We start from the raw sequence: 21335 nt of genomic DNA, 5'->3' as shown, positions 1-21335 counted from the left end.
ATTAATTTGTTTTCTACAAGTAAGTTAAAACGCCCAAGCAGATGATGAACTTTGGTCTTATTAGTTTGAATCTGTTGTTCCAGAGTCTCTTCTACGCAGATCTTGTAAAGACTGCAAGTGTACAAAAGGGTGCTTCCCAGTCTGGACCACAGGTTACAGGATAGCAGTAGATGTATTATGTAGAATAATTCTGTGTTTTGAGGTTTTCCTCTATAGCAGAATATGCACCTTCTGATAATAAAACAACAACAAAGAAAACCACCACTTTAAAGTGAGGAAGTAATTCCTTTGTGTTATTCAGCTCACAGGCTGCATTCAGTACCTGGTAATTACTCTTTCCAAGGAGTATGGATGCATTGTAACCTTCTCTATGCCCTCAGGAGCTGCCATTGCTGCACCACCTGCAGAACAGATCATCTGTCTATACACCCAAGCAGCTGCAAGTGACCTAGAATTCCACATCCTGAGATCATGCTAGACCAAAATAAGGTAATTTTTTAACTAAGTGTTGGTCTCATGTCTGGCCATGTTTCACGAGTATCTTTGCCCTTTGGATTCCTAAACCCTAGAGGCTGGGGAGGGCTGCTGTAGGCATTATTTGTACTACCCTTTGTTTTCTATTTTGGCATAGGAGATTGAGAATTCTGGTGATGTATGGGACAAAAGCATTAACTATGAAAGATGTGGCACTGTTACAATTTTCTTGCCTTTGAAGGCCATTTAGGAAGGGTTTATGATGTGAAGAAATGGGATTAATGTCTGATTTGAGAACGAAGCCAAACAGTGACTGATACACAACTCTATTGAATATTCCTGTGTAGATAAGCCACAACTCACTTAGCTTCTACTGTGCAGATCTACTTGAGAACACACAAATACTCTTCCTCACCCTTTATTTTTCCTGATGCTTATAACCAGTTTTGGTAGAGTGAAATGTTCTGTGTTTAATTTTAGCCTGCAACATTGTTTTCTAAGCTTCTGCAGAAATCAAAAAGCAAAACACTTCTGTCGAGTGCTGTAATGGGAAATGGGAACTGGGGCGTCTGTACGCTTGTATGGAAAAAATGAGTTTCCTCACAGTTGTTAGTCTTCTGTTACGTATAGGAAACAGCAGGACTTGAATGGTCATTTCAGAATTGTTATTTTCCAGCTGCTCCTCGTGTGGCTACAGTAAGATTTCGAGTGGCCTTTCCACTTCAGCTGCCATGGAGCCCAGGGAATGACTAAAGTAAATGGAGACCGTGCTGGCTGGGCAGCTGTCTTCAGTCACTTCTCGCTTAGGCAACCCAGTGTGTGTTTGTGAAATGCCACGCTCTCCCAGGGAAACCTCTGCCACTAACCTTACTTTTCCTAATATGTCATGCAAAATGCACTGATGGAGCCAAGGCCCACTGACCTCTTGGTTATGGCCAGCAAAATAGTTTGTTCCTTTTTCTTTGCAGTGAGTTGTTTCATGTTCTGGAAGAATGTTATGTGTCGTTCTGCTCTGCCTTCTCTTTAGGTTAAACCCCATATGGTTTCCTCCATGATTAGTATTTTAGAGCTCTGATGGTTCCTATTCTTCTTGTGTTATTGGGTTGTGGTTTTATTCCTGTTTGCCCACTTGGCTGCTCTTTCTGGTGTGAAGCACACAGAGCCTTTTGCACTACAGCGCTGTCTCAGAAGTGAGGCTGGCCTTCATATCATACATCTGTCACTCCTTCTGCCAGCGTTTCCTTATTTTCTCTCACTCTGCGGTAGATTTAAGCATCTTAAAAGCCCGTTTAAGTTCACAGACCTTTACAAACAGTGCATGGAGGAGTCAGGCTGGACTGCTGATACCAAAGAGGAGTTCCGTCATGCCTGTCACTACTGCAGAGGCTGTAAACGTTTTAAATTGCTTCAGAATGTCAGCAGCCAATCGTCCGTGGGAATATTTGTATTCCCAGCTGCAGCTGATGCGGATGCGGGCGCCGGAGCCGGCCTGGACGGGCAGCGGCACGGCACATCTATAACACGGGACTCGCAGGCTGCGGTGTCGGGCAGCTTCTGCAGCGGGGGGGAAAAGCCGCAGCGTGTCGAACTGGGGGAGCTCGGGGCCGCCCGTGATGCCGCAAGGCTGCGCCTGCGGTCACCCAATGCCACGGCCGCGATCCCCTTCTGCCGCGGGGACGCTGCTGTGTGCGCCCGGTGGCGTTAAAAGCGAGAGAGGCAGCGGTAGTGCCTGCGGGGCTTCGCCATAGACGCGTCAGGAAAAATGGGGAAGGCGGCGAGATTTGTCGCTCGCGACCGCCGCCCGCGGGGCCGGGGTCCGCCTCTCCCCGGCGGGAGGAGGCGGCGGGGCTGGGGCCGCCCGGAACGCGGCGGGGGCAAAGCGGGGCGGCTCGCCCCAAGGGGTCGCTCGGAGCCCGCGGGGCCGGGGCCGCGCCTGCGGCCGGGAAACCCCCCCCCGTCCGTCCCGGGGCCGCGGGAGGAGGCGGTGGCGGCCCCCGGCGGCTCCTCCCCCCACCAAGTTACAACCGGTTCGGGCTGGCACCGGCCGCGCCCCGCTCCGCCGCGCTGGGGATGCGGGGCTGCCCCGGCGCTCCCGGGGGCGGCTCCTGCCCCCTGCCCCCGCCGTGCAGGTAACCGAGAACGGCGCCCGGGGTCTGGGCCGGGCCGGGGAGCCCCGCGTGGCGGTGCCGCCGGGCCGGGGTGAGGCGGGGCCTCGGCGGGGAGCCGGGCGGGGGCGTGGGGGCCTCGCGTGGGGCGTCCGGCTTCGCGCACCGCTGGGACGGGGCAGCGCGGGGCTCCCCGCAGCGCTCAGCTCCACGCGGCTCTTCGGCCCCGTGGTCGCGCTGTCCCTCGCTTGTGTCCGCCGGCCCCGCTGCGTGCACCCGGCGGTGTCCGCGGCAGGTGCCCCCGGGCGGGCGGGGCTGTCGGTGCCTGTCGCGGGGCGCCCTCGGCGTGCGCTCGTCTCCCTGCTCTCATGAGAGCAACGCGCCCAGGATGCCTCCTTGTCGCTCCTCTCCCGTTGTGCGGGCCCAGGCGGAAGGCACCGCGCGTAACTTGGCCCTTAGCCCGGCGAGCGGGCTGGCCCGGGGGCGTGGGAAGGGGCCAGGCGAGCAGGGACCATAAAAGCGCGTCCGTCCCGCAGAGGCGGATGAGGGACGCGGGCTGGCGAGGGAGCGGGCGGCACGGCAGCCCTCGCAGGTAGCGATGCGTGCGGCGAGGCGTGTTCATCTTCCTAGTGAGGTTGGCTGGTGGCTTGCGGCAGCGCTGGCTTTACCTCCGTCTGCTCTGACAGCTGGTTGTACTGCATCTGGGGGGGGAGGGTCCGTGTCCTTTGGGGGTGGTGGGGCTGAGAACAGGTAGGACTGGTTGTGCTGAGCTGACTGATCTGTACAGAGCTGGCTGGGCCGTGTGCTGCCCTGATGGACGCTTCTTTGTGTGAACTTACTGAGCGCAATGGGAAAAACGTTATTACGTTGTCAGGAAGTTTTGTTCCGGTGTTTTGTTTTAAGCCCCGTGGTCCTGCTCGGGCAGAAATGGAAGGAAATGTTTACGTTAAGGAGCCTTCTGTGTGAGCTGCCAAAGGGAAAGCGGAGTATGATAGATATGTATACCTGAATGCTGAGAACTGAGAGGGACCCTTAGGTATTCAGGGTGGAAGTACTTACAGACAAGTATTAAAGCATGGGGAGCTACTGCAGCTCAAACGTCAGTTAAAGTCTGACATTGTCGAAGTACAGACAGGCCTTTTTTGGTGCATTTAATGCTGTGCCTGTACTTGCTGTAGCATCTGTGACTGGAAAAAAAAAGTCTCATAAATCTACCTGAAATCGAATCCACTTCCAAATGAGGGATGCTGTCATTCTGCCTGCTTCTGTCTTCGTTTGTACCAGTGCGTTGCCAGACTGGAAGAGCTGTTAATCACACAGGTTCTGCTGACCTCAGCCTTCCTTACAGCCACACTCTGCTCAGGAAAAGCAGCACGACTGACGAGCTTCCAGTTGTACAAATAACAGTGTGAAAACAATCCTTTTGCTACTGTTTTTTCTCAAGATTCCCTTTGCCACGGATTGATACGAGTTTCTGTGCCGAGGGTCAGAGTTTCAATAGGAATCATACTGCCTAAATCATGTTTTTACATGTCGGTGCTCACCTGTCATCTTTAAGCTGAATTTTAACACCTCTACAAAAAGAGTTTGGTGTTGTGAGGAAGCCAGCTATGCAACGTAAAGCAGTTACAGTGTGACGCAATTATCCTGTGTTTTAACTGTTATTCAGTTTGTTCTCTAGGGTTTATTTTTCTTTTCTTGCTATTGTTGAAGGCCCTTTATCAGAAAGCTCTTCCTCCGATTCTTGTTCTTTGTGATTACAACTCATTGAAAAGCTTTTTCTAGCCACACTTCCAGTTACTGTTTAACTGTTTTTGCTTTATTTCTCCATTTCTGTCCTTTTGAAGTGACTTAAGTTTCCTGTGATCCAAAACAACATCCTTGGTTCTTCTGAACATTAAGATTTACAGAATGGTTCCCACCTAAATTCTGGTGTTGACAGGTGTTTGTTGTCCATTACTCTCTCTTCTTTATGAGCATCTGCTGCTTTATTTTTAATGATGTACTACAGTCTGTGTCCTCCTGCCCAGAGGCAGAAAACAGCAAGGGGCACATTGGGTCCCTCTCGGGCAGATGCACAGATTGGATGCCCATCTAGGCAGTGTTGGGAGTAAGAGCACTTTAACTCCTACTGTCAGCTCCTGGCCATCCTACTGAATTTTAATCATAGAATCGTTTGAGTTGAAAGTGACCTTTAAAGGTCATCTAATTCAACTCCTCTGCGGTGAACAGAGGCATCTACATCTAGATCAGGTTGCTCAGGTTGAATGTTTCCAGAGATGGGGTATCCACCACCTCTCTGGGCAACTTGTTTAGCACCTCACCACCCTTATTGTAAAAAACTTCTTCCTTATCTCCAGTCTAAGTCTCCACTCTTTTAGTTTGAACCCATTTCCTCTGTCCTGTCATGACAAATCCTGCTAAAGAGCCTGCCCCCTACTTTGTTATAGTCCCCCTTTACATACTGAAAGGTCTCTATCAGGTCTCCTCAGAGTCTTCTCCAGGCTGTACAGCCCCAGCTCTCAGCCTGTCCTTGTAGTGGATGCGTTCTATCCCTTGGATCATGTTTGTGGCCCTCCTCTGGATGTGTTCCAACAGCTCTGTGTCTCTCCTGTACTGAGGACTCCACATCTGGATGCAGTGCTCTAACTGAGGTCTCACCAACATGTAGCAGAGGAGCAGTGTCACCTCCTTCACACTGCTGGCCACACTGCTTTGGATGCAGCCCAGGATATGATTGGCTTTCTGGGCTGCAAGGGCACCTTGCTGGCTCATGACCAGCTCACCATCCTTCAGTACCCCAAGGCCTTTTCAGCAGGGCTGAGCTAAATAATTTTGTATTCCATCTTTCCATTTGCAGGGAGGTATTAAATAACATAGCAATAAAAGGTACCTTGATATTCATGATTATGACTTTGTTTACTGGGGTACCTTTAACCACATACCATAGCAGAAAGCTCCAGGAGACAGGCTCTTTGTACAGGGTTCTTATCTAACACCCTCACCATGGGAGAACTTTATGCCAAGAAAATATGCCTTGTTGTAGATTATAGGCACACAGCAATGTCCCTAAAGGGACCCGCAAAAGAGGGAAAGAAAAGCCAGGTCAGGGTAGCTGGTAAAAACGATCTGTGGGATTTGGTAGATCCTTTCCATTGATTCAAGGATGATTTCTGTGGGGGAAGTGATGGTGATTTTCACTTTGTGCTTGACAGTTGCAGACTGTAAATGGCCTGAAGTGTTTAGACAAGAGATACTTTTGCTGTCTAAAAATCTGTCTTTTAACTAAAAAGATGTGAGAGAAAACTGCTGTGCAAAACAGGAGGCTTCTGGGATGTCAAATGTCAGCTCTTTTGCTGCCCTAACGTGGCAGAACTCTGTTAAAGATAATAAAGCCACGCAGGCTAGAGGCAGATGAGGAGCGGGTCCAAATTTCTTTTAACCTTTCTATTAGAAAAGACAGAGACCTAAGGCTGTGAAAAATTTCATCACCTGCCCTTCCTTCCTCCCCATCATATCAAAGAATAGCAAATCTGAGTCTTCTTTAGCACAAGAAGAGGTGCATACACCCAGTCTTCTTATGACTCTATATATGTAGTGTAAATATTTTGTTTGGAGACAGAGGATATACTCAGTTGTGTAACTGTAAGGGTTATTGTTGTTGGAGGATACCTATAAGCAGCTTTTTAGTGTGTCAAGACCTTAAGGTATCTTGTGATTTCAGACAACTGTTGCCCTGGCATCCAATGCGATCAAGGGGCAGTTGCCAAATGTTTGCAGGAGTAAATTGGAATTTAGATTTGTAACTGAAAGAGAACTTCATGGTGATTGTAACTGGAAGTGCTATATCATGAAGGACTGTTATGTGGTTAAAAACCACAAATCTTTTCCCAAAGACCTCGAATGTCAAAGCTTATTTTATGTTAGTAGGTCATATTATTGTTACTTGATGCTCAAGGCTGCTGTCAGCTGTTGATTAACTGGGGGAGGGGGATCAGTATTTCTCCACTGAGGTAACTCTGTAATATGAATTCTTCTGATGTTCCTCTGTAAAGATACAGTTTCCACTGTTACAGCGATACTTGGGCTAAAAACTTGCTTTGCTGCTGTTTTTCTGCAGGTAGAGTTGCCACGGGAAGCTACATTTGTAGGGGGCTGAAGGACTTGTGTGTTGTCATCTGTAAGTATCTACCCCCAATGTAACATCTAAGTGTTGTGTCTTTGAATTAGATAGAACCACCTCTTTGTGTGTCTCTAGTATTTATTCTTTGCAGTTTTATACTGCAGGTTGTTTTTTGTGAGTTTTCCATATGAATCCTTAAAAACCATCATGAAGAGTATGGGTAGCTTTAATGGGACTTCTGTTACTGTCTACTCATTTAGATCCTCACTTTCATAACGCAGTCACCTCTTCACAAGCAAACAAGACCTGCTTATTTTGTTCTTTTGCCCCCCTTCCCCCCCCTCTCCCCCCTGCCTTGGGATTTCCCACAGCAGAACCGTTTCTGCAGCACTCTTAATGCTTAAGCTGTGGTGTGAAAATGCCCTGAAGGAAACAGCGTAAGATCTTATCTGTCTCTGTCTTACAGGGTAAAGAAAATAAAATGGTTGAGAATCACACATCTGGTTAGTGAGAGAGCCAGGAACAGGACATGGGTTTTGTGATCATCAGTTCAGCAGATTGCTCCCTAAAGAGAGGGAGGGCAGGTTAGTTGCATGCATGGAACTCACGTATCATTGGAGTCATACAAACTCCAAAGCAATTTAGCCTGGAAACTTACAAATCCTTTGCTGCAAGTTAGAGGCACCGGTCTCTACATTCAGAAACTAGTCTTAAGAAGGTGAGGATGGTTATTTAGTTAAGGTTGAGATGCACAGATGGTGGGTTTTGCAGTGCCTTGAACTAATACTTTTATGCTTGTGATTTTTTTGTTTTCAGGCCTAAATTATTTATTGGCGTTATTTTATACTTGTAGTCTTTCTATTCCTTTGGGCCTGTGTACTTGCTTAGGATAACCAAGGGCATAACTGCTAGTGGCCAAGTGTTTCTTTTGCTGCACTGTGCGTATATTGGTGCCTGAGCTCTTCACAGAGCCTCTGTAACACTCAGAAAATGAAATGTGATCCATTTCTGCAATGCAGTGCTGATGGATGTGTGACATACTAACATACAACTCACACTGTACCACAGGAACAATAAATGACTATGAAGGGTTAGAACTACCAAATGGCAACTCATCTTCATTGCCTGTGTGCTGCTTTTTATTATATTTCTTGAAGTTTGGTTGGCAGTATCTCACTGCCAACATATTAACAAGCCTAATTTCTAATGCTCTGCTTTGTCTCTCTGCTTTTTGTTTGTTTGTTTTTTGTTTGCACAGGGTCTACGTGTCCATCTATGCTCATCTGACAAGATGGTGTTTCAGAAACCACCCGATGGTGGCTGGGGCTGGGTGATTGTCATCGTTTCCTTCTTTGCTCAGTTCTTGTGTTATGGATCACCGCTGGCGGTGGGAGTCCTGTATTTAGAATGGCTGGATGCTTTTGGAGAAGGGAAAGGCAAGACTGCTTGGGTTGGATCACTAGCAAATGGAATCGGATTGCTTGCCAGTAAGTGAAGTTGCAGTATCTTAAATGGAAACATTTCCTTTCTAACAGATGCTTTCATCTGTATGTGCTACTAGAATTATATTAAACACAGCTATAAACGATGAAAGAGCATGAGGGATAGTGTATTTTTGTTTCAGGTCAAGATAGGTAAGAACATTGCATTTATAGTTCCACTTGAAATAAAGCAAAACAGTGGTAAAATAGCAAAAGAAGTATTTACCACATAAAATTCAAAATGACTGTATTTGAATAATTAAGAAATACCAGAATGTACTTGAAAAGCTGAATGGTAATTTTGTTGCTGGGACTTGAGCTAACATTTGCATTAGTATCTTTGAAATCAAACTGCTAGTCTGAAATTTCTGAAGTGCTTCAGAAAAAAAGGTCAGTTAATAAACAGGTTACTTGTTTTTCATCTCTAGAAATAAATTCACCAAGTCAAGTCATTTTGGGCTCTCTTGCTTTTCGTTTGAGGTTAAAAAAACTGTTCTTGAAGGTTGGAGAGTTGTGGGTAAAAGTAGCATTAAGTAATTTCACTGGAAGCTTTTATTTAGTAAGATGCTGCCTTGAAGAAGAACAGAGGGGTTTTGTGAAAATTAAGCACCAGAAGTCCATTTTGCTGTTGTTGCTTTAATACTGTAGTAGTATTTAGTACCATAGGTACTCCACTGGTAACATCACTAACTTCTGCTTTTCAAAGATTTGTCAAGGGAGCTGTTACCTTTTTGCTGAATCTGGACAAGAGTGGCCCATCAGCAGAAATACTGCTATGCGCAAAAGCATTCAAGTAACTTAATGGCTGTAATCTAGTTCAGGATTCTGAGGAAATCTCTCCTGAAAAGAGGGCTGACATTCAAATCATGATACAGAACTGAATGAAAGCCTCTGCTTTATACAACTCTAAAAGGCCGAATACTGTTGCTGCATTTGTGTTAGAGATTTGTATCACTAGGCAGAACAGAAATAGGCGAAGGCAGATGGATCACCACACAACTGTATTCAGTCTCAGGGTGTATGATAGAGTCTATTCTTCTAGTATAGATTTTTATTTTTCTGTTTTAAGGGCATTAACTCTTATTATGAAGGGATTAAAGCCTAAATAAACTTGAGCGAGAGAATGAAGTTAGAGAAAATAAGGCTAAGCAAGATAGTTACTGGAGGAAAACTAGGCAAAAGGGGATTGCAAGAGGAGGAGGAGGGAGGAAAAAGCCCTCTAGAGACCAGAACTCTTTGGCTCACTCCTCTAATGAGAGCCTCAGTCCCTTTCTTCACATGGCAACACCGTGCTAATTTCCAGCTTTCTTAGTTCCCTCTGCCTTGCCTCTGTGATCAGTTGTCAGTAATGTGCTTTTAGGCAAATAGAAACTTCTGCGACTGAATGGTGCAGGAAGAAGGTGCTGATATAAACTGCTTTGATACGGAATGATTAAATTGCTTGAAATTTTGACAGCCTGTCAGCATGATTTTATTCTTTCAGTTTGGGATTTGAAAGCTTAGTAGTAATTTGTAATTTTTAGCTCAAAGAAAAGTACAAAGAAATATTTTAATTGCATTGAATTTATCAGAGTTGGCTGAAAACAAAAGTTATGTTCCCTGCTCTACTCTAAATGGAAGATCCTGCTGTCTTGTCAAGCTGGGATCTGACCTTAATAGTAACTCTACTTGACTTAAACTTATTGGAGGGCACTGTGAGTATCTTAACCTCTACTGAAAGCTAGAATGCTTTTGACAATTTACAGTTCTGTGATGTGCTGGGATTCTCCTGTACTTCTGGAAAATTCCCCCAATACCCTTTAAATCCAAATATTTAAAAGTTTCTCTGTGGGACTAATATAAACACAGTAATGATGATGTTGTCTAGTAGATTTGGCTTTCATAGCAGGAAATAGGGGAAAAATCCTACTGTTCTTTTATATGAAATCTTCTGTCTTGATGGAGTAACTTCTGGTGCTGATGATAAAAGGACTTTATTACAAATAACGGCTTTATGAAGGAGGTTTAACGAGGACTAAATCAGTGAAATGGATGATGCTCTTGAGTCTGTGCACCCATCATATCTTCTGTTGCTCTCTGTGGGAGATCTGTTCCTCTTTCCTTGCAGTGTAAGAAAGATGCATTGGTGTCAGTCACTGTAAAGCTCACCAGAGTGCTTTCCTGTTGCGTAAAAAGTGACCTTAAAGACTGTAATTCTCTAAATGTGTTTTGATTAAAGATCAGCTCATTTAAGAGCAGGAATTGCAACACAAAGACCATAAAAATATACCGTTATATAATCCTTTTTTTATGTGTAGTAATGTCTTGATCTTTTATCATGTTAAAATTCCAAGGGCTTTGGTAGATTAGCCTTCTAGATTGGTACAAGGAGCATTTTCATTCTTGTTTGTGGAACATTCAGTCTCTTACAGAAACTGTTTTTCCTGCGCTGTTCATAGCAGAAAAGACCTGGTCACTAGTGCAAAGAACACGTGGTTTTAGTGCAAAAGCAGTGGTATAACACACGGCAGCATTGGAACCTTTTCATAAGCATAGAAAAAGTGAGCTTGTTTCTGCATTATCAATTCTGCCATTGCAGGTTCTGGTATTACAGGCCAGATGTACAGGACCATTGTGTGATGTAGCCTATGTGTAGAAGATGGTCAGACTAATTGATTTTTTCCTAAATTATCAGAAAGTGTTTGTTTAGTGCATTCTCCATCTCTTGTAACTTTTCTCAGTAGCTAATTGCCTCCCTGAAAGTATGTAATCTTATCATAGAGGCTGTTTAGTTTTAACTCTAAGCTGATTAGCAAGTTTATCTTTAAAAATGGTATATTTGAAGTGTCCACAGTAAGTGTGGTTTGTGTTTGGAGACTGCAATGTAATTATTTTTTTCTTTTAAGCCTGTATGCTTTGATGCAGTCTCCTTTTTGTCACTGATACCAGTCTTCTGTTGCTTCTTGTTTTATTATTATTTTTTCTCATTAACAGCACTGAAAAACACATTGATTAACTTCTGTGACAGTGGGAGGTATGTCTAGGTTGATACTGTAATTTAACTGATAACAGGAGTGTGCCCTTATGTGAAAGACAGCTGGCAAGTTTCTGTCCTGTCTGTAAATGTAGTTTTGAACATCTTTTAAAGGAGTGGATGCTGGTGAGTGCTGTTACATTTGCTTTGTCGGTATCCTTTCTACAGTGTTTACTCTGCTTATGTGAGAGCTAAACTTAGACCGAGACATAGAAACCTAGTACAGCACCTTGTTTATTGAGATAAATTCCCTGGTACCCTGGTGTTCAGTTTCTGTCCCCTTGGAGCACAGGCTGTGTGGCTAAGGCCAGCATCCAGCCCTGAGCTGAAGAGCTCATCAGCTAGAACAGAAAGTAGGACAGGGACCTGACTGATTGCTTCCTTGTGGGGTGACTCAAGTTAGAACTTTCTGTGAAGTGACCTTTCCATGTAATGAACAAAGTGTGCGTTAAAAAAAAAGACATCCGTGTCATTGTTCAGGGCAGTGGTGAGACATTGACAACATGAGATATCATAACACTGGTAGGCTATCATGGCTCCAGGGATGATGTAGGGGTTGTTGTATAGGAAGAAATTCAAATCACTTCTGTTTTGCTTGGTAAAGCAGGCCAGAGGAAGATGTGTATAATGTTCTTGAAGATTGTTTCTCTTGCACCAAGTGTTCTTAATTTTACATCCATTTGGAGCCTGAAATTAAATTAGATCCATGTTATACTTGTTAAAAGCAAAACAGACAAAGACCTTGGCACCCGTAATTGGCAACACAGCTGTTTATGTTAAGCCAACAATATGTCTCCCATTCCCACTCCCCTTTATTAATGGATTAAGAACAAAAGGAAGATTTTCTTGAAAAGCATGTCTTGATAAATTAATGGAGTGTTTCTTCTGGCCTGAGCTATTTAGTGTTAAATGCCTAAAAAAAACTGTGAGCTTTTGTACTGTCAAGCAATATTTGTACAGCTCTGTACAAGACCATCTACAGACTTTCAGACAAAAACCTTACACACGGGTAGCTCCCATGTTTGTGTTTGTTTTCACTGGGTTTTAGCAATGCTTGTAATATGCAATAATTATTCTTGTGTTACATCAGGTGGATTTTAGTTACAGTCTATGAGCATTGCTTCTACTTCTTTTTTCAACGAGCTAGTGCAGATACCAGCAGGTAGGGTAGGTCAGATTAATGCAGGCGATAATAAAAAGAACTGTTGTCCGGTATTTGTTTAGTAGCTGTGATGTGAGGGAGGGAGGACCGTAGATATGAGAGGGTGAAGGAAGAGCATGTTTGTTTGCAGCATTTTTTATCTCTGTGTGAGAACATTGAGGAAGAGAGTGTTAGCTCTTGATGCCATAAAACAGCTCTGTAGTGAAACTGCAGACGGAAGCATCTGTTTGGAAGGAGTGTGTCTACAGAGGTCGGAAGATCACAGCAGTTGTGAAGATCTTGCTAGCAGCAGATGGCTTGTTTTCACATCTCATGAAGGAATCACTGTCATATCCAGGTTTCACTGAGGGTAAAATCTTTTTATTTATTTAGAAAATTCTAATGAAAACATCAATATATGCTTGATTCTTCTCAGGAGTTCTCTCCCTTTGATCGTTTTCCATCAGGAGAGCACCTGTCTTTTCTGCTACTACTTCCAGTTTTTTTCTAGGGAGCATCTGGACCACTCTCCTGCATATAGAACAATTACCAGGCAGCCAATCATTGATAGGCTGCGTGCAATACAGCAGTGGCAGTCCCAGTGCTGCCTTCAAAGCCTTTCAGAGCAACTCAGTTTCCTTCCTAGAGTTAGCTGCTATTCTGGTAAAGTGGGCTGGTTTCTTTGTGATAGGCTTTCCTTGGAATTAAAGAAAGCTCTGAGGTTTTATTTGTAAAAGAGGTATATTGTGAGCCATGTCTTCAAATATTATTCCAGTACTAGTTCTAACCCCTGGAGCTGCTTAGCAAACTGAGGAAAATCCTGGCTTACAAAACACTGTCTGTGCTTCCTATTGAGGATTGCCACTGGGACTCTATTTTCTGTTGTTCACTTTGTGGTGGGAAATGTATTAGCAGTAGAAGGATCTTTCTAAAACATTTGACTAAATAAAAACCTTTAGAATCATAGAATTACTCAGGTTGGAAAAGACCTCAAAGATCATCAAGTCCAACCGCATTTATGCTGCTTGTAGGGCTGTTTGCTGTGTGATTGCACATTGACTCTTACATTCTTGAGAATACAAGCATCCACTTTGAACGAAATCCACAGGGCAGGAGTTCACAGAGCAAATCTCAGTCCCACTCTGGGAAAGTTGGATGCTTGACCAGATTTAACTGCTTTGAACCTATTGTGCTTGAATTACTTGTAGAGAATGACATGTTTGTGTACAGTAAACTCCTGTGCAAATACCATGGTAATAACCAAACGTACTTTGCCTATTGAAAAAAGTGCAAGTTCTTTGGGAAACAGAGGTAAGAACTGTGGAGAGGCAGGAAAATGAAACAAAGACGCCTGCTCTCGGGGTTGTTTTCTTTTGTGACTTATTTTCCAGCAGTATAATAATGGGAGTGAGAAAGTAAGGCTTTTTTTGGAGGGGAAGATGGATCTGTTTTTCTTCTCGTCCTGGAGATCTATAACTGTTTTAATAGTTATTCTGGTGCTCCTTCTTATAAACAGAGCCATTGCCGAGATGCCAGATCTCTTGCTGTGTGAGACGACATATTAATTCTGAACTTACTGGAACGGGTTATTTAGTTTTGTGCAGGTTGTTTTCCATGTCAGAGCAAAAAGATCTCTTTGTACATTCTATTCTCCTTTGGGATTATTTTTTGTCATGGGGAGAAGATGGAAGAACATCTCCTTGGACCCTGTCAGAGCTGCTTCTGATGATGTCCCAGAGAAGAGTGCCCTTGTCACAGTATGCAGATGTGTTCCTCAGTTCTGTCTCTACCCCCCCACCCCTCTTTTTCCTCTGGCTGGGCTCCAGAAGGTCACATTTTGCTTTGAATCCTTTGCTAGCAACAAGTGCAATCCATATCAGAGCTGCAGGCTGGGCAGAGTGCTTCTGAAAGAAGAACATGTCACAATATAGAGAGGATGGGAAAGATTGTTTCAGTAGGGCAGTGAGTAAGAAATAAAGAATAGAAAGTGTGCAAAACCCTCTGCTTAATTGAGTTATGTTATCACTGCCTAACCTTCTGTCAGTGAGGAAGTTTTTTTTTCTTTTTTAATGCGGTGCAGATTCAATCCTTTATTTATTATAACCCTTGCAGTTTTAAGAAACATGCCAATCTTAATTTGCCAGTTCTCGTAAGTAATTCTAGGAATCAGCATCAATCTAGCACTGTGAGCTTTTCTTCTTGGCAAGTTGCTCTGCCCAAGCTATTCTGGCTGGCTTTCATTCCCACAGCGTGCTGATTCTTTAGAAGCAGCAAGTGCTTATATCTTCATTTTTCATCGTTATCAGAATGCACATAAACCCAACTTCCCCAGAAGTTTTTCTCCTTTCTTCTTTAACTCTTATTCATCTCCTAGTTAAGCCTCAGTTCAAACTGTGTTCTCTTTAAGTTCCCTAAACAAACAGCTCTCACGCAGGGCAGAAGTTCTGACCTGCTTTTCCATCTGAGGGCTGTTTCACCTGCTAACGAATCTGTGCTCCTGCCTGCCAGAACTCCTTGTCCCATGGCTGGTAACCACGCAAACACCTTGTCTGCATTCCCAGCTGCTAGCTCCTGTCTATAAACCTAGGCAAGCACCGTCATCAGCTCCAAGTGTTGTTGTTCACCTTATATCATGTCTTGGCTGAGCTGCCATCTGCTGGGAATCGTAGTTCTGTGTGAGTCAGAGAACCACCCTGAAAAACAGCAGCCTCTGAAATTATTGCTTTCGCAGATTGTATTGATGGTGGAGTGCTTTTGTATCAATGTGAACATGATGCAAAGATGGCGAGGGGGGTTTGTTTTGTTTTGTTCTTTAAATAGTGTCATTCAAGTGTGTATCGCACTTCTAATTTCGTGGCTGACAAATTTAGCATCGTGGGTCTGAGATATGTCTATGAATGTTTGGAACTGGGGGGATTTCAGAAGAAAATTTGTTTTTTGTGAACCAAGTCCCATGCTGGTTACTTATTTACGCGGGACACCGAGCTTGCATGTTAAAAGGCCACACAACAGAAAATTAAGTGCTTGTTCTACAACTTCTGTGAGGGAAGAACTGATTCGGTAGAGGCAGAGTATGGCTGTTGCCTGCACTTTCTTCTTGTTTTGAAAAACCAACCAACCAGGAAATATTGGGGGGCAAAGAGGAAGAGAAACCTCTTCCAAACTCCGTGAACATTGCTCTGGACATTCTCAATAAGTGACTTCTGTTTTCCACAGTTACAATAGTCAGGATAGGCAATGAATAGTTATTCATTAAAATACTGACTGGCAGATATTCCCTTGAAAATCATTAGGAGCACCACTGCCCTTTATCTGCTACATCAGCAGATGTTTCCTCTGTCTAAGCACCAGGTGACATTGTTTCTGTGATTGTAATCAGATGTTTTCCATTTCAGTTTTATACCTTTTGTCTTATGGCAAGATGACTGCCAATGCTCTTGTCTGAAACACTGTTGTTTGTTTCTATTAAAACTGTTGCTGCTATTCACAAGACTGTTTCTCCTGCTTTTCACCTAGGTCCTGTGTGCAGCATATGCGTATCATCCTTTGGAGCAAGGCCAGTAGCAATCTTCAGTGGCTTTATGGTGGCTGGTGGCCTCATGATGAGCAGTTTTGCGCCTAACATATACTTTCTCTATCTTTCATATGGGATTGTTGTTGGTAAGAAAAATCTCTCTTTCATATAGAGACTTAGCACTTATTAAGTCTTGGTTTAGTAATCTGAAAGAAGTAACTGATTCACAGAGGCAGCTGTAGTGTGGGACTTGAGTTATCATGGATTACCTTACTTTGGGGTGGGCTACCAGGCAGCCTCTTACCATGCAGTGGAAGACAAAGGCAACGCATATGTTCTTCAAGATTTAAAAGCAGTTTGTTCTCTGTTAACACAGTTACTAGAGATGGAAAGACTTATTTATCCTGAGGGAGGGGTATATTCAAGAGGGTCTTCTGTGGGCAGGAAGCACTGATCTTAAAAGAATAAAATCCCTTCAGGAATTTTGTCGTGTACTCATTCTAACTTGCTAAATTAGAGATCATTAAGGAGCAGTGTAATTCTCCACATAACTGGATTGAACCTAAGGTGCTCTGCTAAAGGCATGAAAGTGCTGTTCTCCTGGCAGGGGGGTGCTGTCTTTTTGCTGTGGAGGGCTGCTGTGGGTGGTTATCAAATTGCCAATTAACTGTGTCAAGAATCTAGACGCCTTACTGGCCAGCTGGACCCAGTAGGGTGTCGTGGCTATGGTACAGTGCCATGCAGACAAAGCTGTACTGTTGGCTCAGGCCAGCCATTTAACTGCTTTCACATAGCATAAAATGTGAGCTGGTAAACTGCAAAAACTGAGCCAGCTTCATGCCTATTTGGGAACTGGGAACTGCTGTAGGGAGAAAAGGTTATGACAGTGCAGGCAGCCTAATGCCACTGTCAGTGTGATGGGTGCTGAGCCGGGCTTAAAGGTATCGCTGTGTCTGGGGTATGCATTTCCCTGAATACATTGTATGCCTTATTACTCTTTCTTTGCAGGGCTTGGATGTGGCCTTTTGTATACTGCAACAGTTACCATCACTTGCCAGTATTTTGACAAGCGCAGAGGCCTTGCACTGGGTCTGATTTCAACAGGTATGATATTAAATCGTCATTCGCTTTAACTTTTTGGTGCTAACACAGCCAACATTATTCTGGCAGTAGAAAAACAGAGTGTTATATTTATCTCAGTTTCTTCCTGAAGTCAAAGCATCAGTAACTACATCTGCAGTTGTATGGTGTAGATTGTCTATATAGATGAGAAAAGGAGATGCACCAAAATAAAAGTAGATTATGAGTAGCTTGGGCTGTGTGCCATGAGTAATACCAGGGGAAATTTTCTGCACAGCTCTCTTCTCTCTCTTTGTATTTACACAAGGTTACGGGTAAAAGAGACTGGAAATGCATAATAGAAATACTGGATTAACATAATCTCACATCAACTATTTCCTGACAACTAGAGTTAAAGTTTGGGCTTTGGTTTTTGTTTTTTTTTTTTGCTTTTCATTATAAAAGGAAGATGAATGTCTGACAGATTCCAAAAGCTCATCCCAACTTTTATCAATGCATGTGAAAGGGATCTGAGAAGAATGAACCTCTGGTAATAAAAGGGAAATCCTTTTGAAGGCTGCTGAGCAGCCCTTCTCAGTCTTTAGGTTGTGTGTTGTTGTATTTTGCGCTAAGAGAAATTAACTTAATGAACCAAGTAGAAATAATTGAAGAAGCGGACTGTTCCACACCTGCCTTTCTGTGTTGTATTCTGTCTTTCCTTTGATCCTTTTTCTCAAGCAGTGGTTAGTTAAAAGGGGCATGGTCAGTGCCATTAGTATTGCAGGTTATATACAGTTGACTTATACTAATGTAATAAAGGGGACCCACTACTGCATTTAGTGGCTTTTATTGGGTTTGCAGGCAGTTGGCTGTGGGACTTGATCTTACTGAATATTGATATTGGTTAGCTAATGCACTGGAGTATATGGATTTCTTTTATAAAACTTAGTGATTCTTCAGAAAATCATTTTAATGTTTGTCTTTAAATCGACTTGAAAAATCAGTGCTCTGTATTTGTGAGTACATATTCATTGATTATACAATGGATCTATGCTTACTTTAGCCATGAGTGTATACTTCACTCTGGTAGGACTGCATACATGTTCAGACCTGCAGGGCCTTAGAATTGCCTTTGGAGTAAATTTACCTGTAGACTCTGGGCTACTCTGTTTAAACACCAGACGGCCTGCTTGGTGTTTGTAGAAAGGCTCTTGGTGAACTGCTGGTCTCATCCTGCCTTAGAGGAGGCAGGTGGCAGCAGCGAGGAGAAAGGAGAGAATGATCATGTGTGAAATACTTACAGAACTGATTCCAAGTGTTAGCGAACATGGTACCTAAAGGGATATGTGTATGCGTGTGCATGGCAGAAGGATATTATGTTTTTCATCAGATACTGTGTGGAGTCAAGTTGTTTCTAAAAGTGTCTGCTGGTGTTAATCATCATAAATTCTCTGGTGTTCTGAAAAACATTTTGTGCGTATTTGATCAAGAAACTGAGTTAAACAGGGAAGATAACTCACCAGTTTGTTAGATTGAGAGTAAAGGAGCTTAAATGAGTTTTTCATTTCAACAGCTACAAAATACGCTGTCACCGGAATGTTAAGTTTTTTATTGGTGAACAAAGTTCTTAGCTATGTTATTCTTGTTTTATAGGCTCAAGCGTTGGACTCTTTGTATATGCAGCATTGCAAAGAGAGCTTATTGAGCTGTATGGACTGGATGGTTGCCTGCTAATAGTTGGTGCACTATCTCTAAATATATTAGCATGTGGCAGCCTAATGAGACCACTGGAGTCATCTGAATGCCCTTCACCTGAAAAAGCACATATAGACAAAGTCCCAGATCAATACTATGTTTACCATGAAAAAGAAAAGACTGTTGAAGAAAATATAAGCATCCTTGAAAAGGGCTACATTGATGAGAAATGCACAAACAATCTGCCTGACTGCAAACAAGATCACAGTTTAAATAAGAATGTATTAAGCTCAACGAATGTAAATGAGAAAGACACTTATAAAAAGAAAGTTGTGGAACAGACAAACTTCTGCAAGCAACTAGCCAAAAGAAAATGGCAGCTCTACTTGAACTACTGGGAGGAAACTGTGGTTCTTTTTAAGAACAGAGTATTTTCAGCTCTCTTTTTTGCCATCTTGCTCTTCGATATTGGCGGATTTCCCCCTTCTCTCCTCATGGAAGATATAGCAAGAAGTGCAAACATCAGTGAAGAGGACTATCATATGCCCCTTGTTTCCATTATAGGCATTATGACTGCTATTGGCAAACTTATTTTAGGAATACTGGCAGATTTTAAGTGGGTTAACACATTATATCTGTACGTACTTACCTTACTAATGATGGGAGCAGCCTTGCTTGCGATTCCGTTTGCCAGAAGTTACTTTACATTAGCAGTGCTTTCTGGGATTCTGGGTTTTCTGACTGGGAACTGGTCAATTTTTCCATATGTAACAACAAAGACTGTGGGAATTGAGAAACTGACTCATGCTTATGGGATACTGATGTTCTTTGCTGGACTTGGAAACAGCCTCGGACCACCAATTGTAGGTAAGATCAAGTTAGATATTTTAAGATTAACATGAGATTATCAAAACCCCATTTGCATGTGGATAGTTCTGCTTCATCCTAAAAACAATAGAAAGATGATACAAAAATCATAAAAGTTAAAGCCCGTCTCTCCAGATTTTGTTCTGTTTTTGGCTTTGCTTAAAAGTACGTTTCATGCCTAATTGGCCATAGCGTGCATTAGATTTAACCTTTTGTTTTATCCCCGTGATTTTCCTTGGACTTACTGTGCTGTGTTCTGTTTGTCTCCTCACTGACACTCTTTTATTTTCACCCTCAGGTTGGTTTTATGACTGGACGCAGGAGTATGACACTGCATTCTATTTCAGTGGCTTTTGTGTCTTACTGGGAGGATTTCTTCTGCTGTTGGCAGCGTTACCCTGCTGGAATGCCTGTACCAATCCGAGCTCAAAGCTGCCTCCAAATACTTACTCCTACAAAGTTGCATCTAGTGCTTAGGTGACGACTGGAAAACACTATGCCTTTTTTTATATATTATGTAGCAAAGGATTTTAGTAATTTTTCACTTATTTATGAAGTCCAAAAATCCTTATCCACTAGAAAAATTCTGTTGCTGGTTTATGTTCAGCTTTTTTTTTTCCTTGTCCTTTTTTTATCCATTTCCCCCCCCCCTTTTTAAGACCAGTCTTATTTTGTCTACTGTGCACTGTGTTTTCTGCCTTTGTCTACTGTAACTTCCTTGCAGCCTGTAATGGATATATTGTGCTGTATTATTGGCTGTACTGTTTGTTTTTGTTGTTGTTGTTCGTTTTGGTTTCTTTTAAGGGATAGAGAGTGTGGAGGGTTGAAGACATTGAAGCAAAAATGAAGGCCTATTTCTTATGGGAGAAGACAGGCATTTCTGTCACCTTTTATAGGTCTCCGAGTTGCACAATCAGACTTCATGAAACAAAAATTTGCCTTATGAGAATATAATGCTACGACAAGGTGCTTGTAACATCATGTTTAGATTATTGAAATACAATGAAGTGCCAATGAAGGAGGAAGAACAAAACCATCCTTCTGTTGCATTAATGAACTTTGTGATGAAAGTAAAGATTCTTACTACCACTGCGACTGAGGACTATGTTTATAATTACTGCACTTTCAGTGAAGTTTGTTTATAATATTGTTGTACCAAAATCTTTTAAACCAAGGAATAAAAGATGATTTTTGAAACCATGTAAAGCAATGCTGACTTGGTTATGCAAGTTGAAAGTCTTCAGGTTGAAGGCGGATATCCGTTCATAGAAGCCCGCAGGTGAGTGTTTCTAAGCAAGTTACTGCAGTCTGGCGGTACCAGGAGCATCTCTTGTTGCACAACTGCACTTTAGTTGGTTGGGTCTGCTGAAGAGAGCCTGTGGTGAGTCAGAGAGCTTCCAACAAAGCAGATTTGGCCTGGAAAAGGAAAAAATGTGGTATCAATGTCGTTTTTGCTGTTATTTTCTGAATGGATATGGCAAGGAGAGAAGCAAGTAAAAGGAATCAATAAAATATGTGTGGGAGGGATAATAGAAGAGATACAGGGGTGAGAATTGCAACACTGGAATGCCAGGCAGGTCCTGAATGAGCTCATGGAACCTCTGCCCTGAAGCTCACTCACTGCAGTCCAGCTCTGTATTGCCTGTGTTGCGTTTTGCTTAACCCAAGGTTGGTGTGACTTGGGGGTTGCTGTGTGAGTTGGAGGCTTTTCCTGAGCAAGGCAGGAAGGCTCAGCTGGGCCTGCTCAGTTTTCAGTGCCTTATGCAGCAGCTTCTGTTGCTTCTTCCACACTACAGACTTGTCTCATTGTTCTTACATCATAGTCACAGCAATCTCCTGTCCACCAGTGACACATCCAGCGTG

At 43.1% G+C, this 21335-nt stretch overlaps 1 protein-coding gene across 10 annotated transcripts; it reads left to right on the top strand.

Annotated features, from left to right (window-relative positions):
* Nucleotides 1-380: 380 nt before the first annotated feature.
* Nucleotides 381-20672, top strand: SLC16A9 (solute carrier family 16 member 9). 10 transcript variants are annotated; one of them, XM_015866242.3, is made up of 8 exons: nt 381-489; nt 6700-6759; nt 7169-7286; nt 7961-8189; nt 15854-15997; nt 16860-16955; nt 18564-19472; nt 19771-20672. In XM_015866242.3, the coding sequence occupies exons 4-8, from the start codon at nt 7994-7996 to the stop codon at nt 19947-19949; spliced, it is 1524 nt and encodes a 507-aa protein (XP_015721728.1). In that variant the 5' UTR covers nt 381-489; nt 6700-6759; nt 7169-7286; nt 7961-7993; the 3' UTR covers nt 19950-20672. The 10 variants fall into 10 exon arrangements, with proteins under 10 accessions (XP_015721728.1, XP_015721731.1, XP_015721726.1 ...); XM_015866240.2 differs by lacking the exon at nt 381-489 and adding an exon at nt 2521-2603; XM_085553983.1 differs by lacking the exon at nt 381-489 and adding an exon at nt 2521-2673.
* The last annotated feature ends 663 nt before the right edge of the window (nt 20673-21335 follow it).

The sequence above is a fragment of the Coturnix japonica genome, chromosome 8 (assembly GCF_054131305.1).
Source record: "Coturnix japonica strain WE chromosome 8, WE-NBRP24, whole genome shotgun sequence".
Classification (NCBI taxonomy): Eukaryota; Metazoa; Chordata; class Aves; order Galliformes; family Phasianidae; genus Coturnix; species Coturnix japonica.
The sequence above is the reverse complement of the archived record's forward strand: the minus strand, read 5'-3'. Positions and strand labels throughout refer to the sequence as shown.

Coding starts and splice junctions, on each gene's coding strand:
- SLC16A9 (XM_015866245.3), top strand. CDS start 7,994: ATGGTGTTTCAGAAACCACCCGATGGTGGCTGGGGCTGGGTGATTGTC. Junction 15,998..16,859: donor TTCATATGGGATTGTTGTTG/GTAAGAAAAATC, acceptor CTTTCTTTGCAG/GGCTTGGATGTGGCCTTTTG. Junction 19,473..19,770: donor CCTCGGACCACCAATTGTAG/GTAAGATCAAGT, acceptor TTTCACCCTCAG/GTTGGTTTTATGACTGGACG.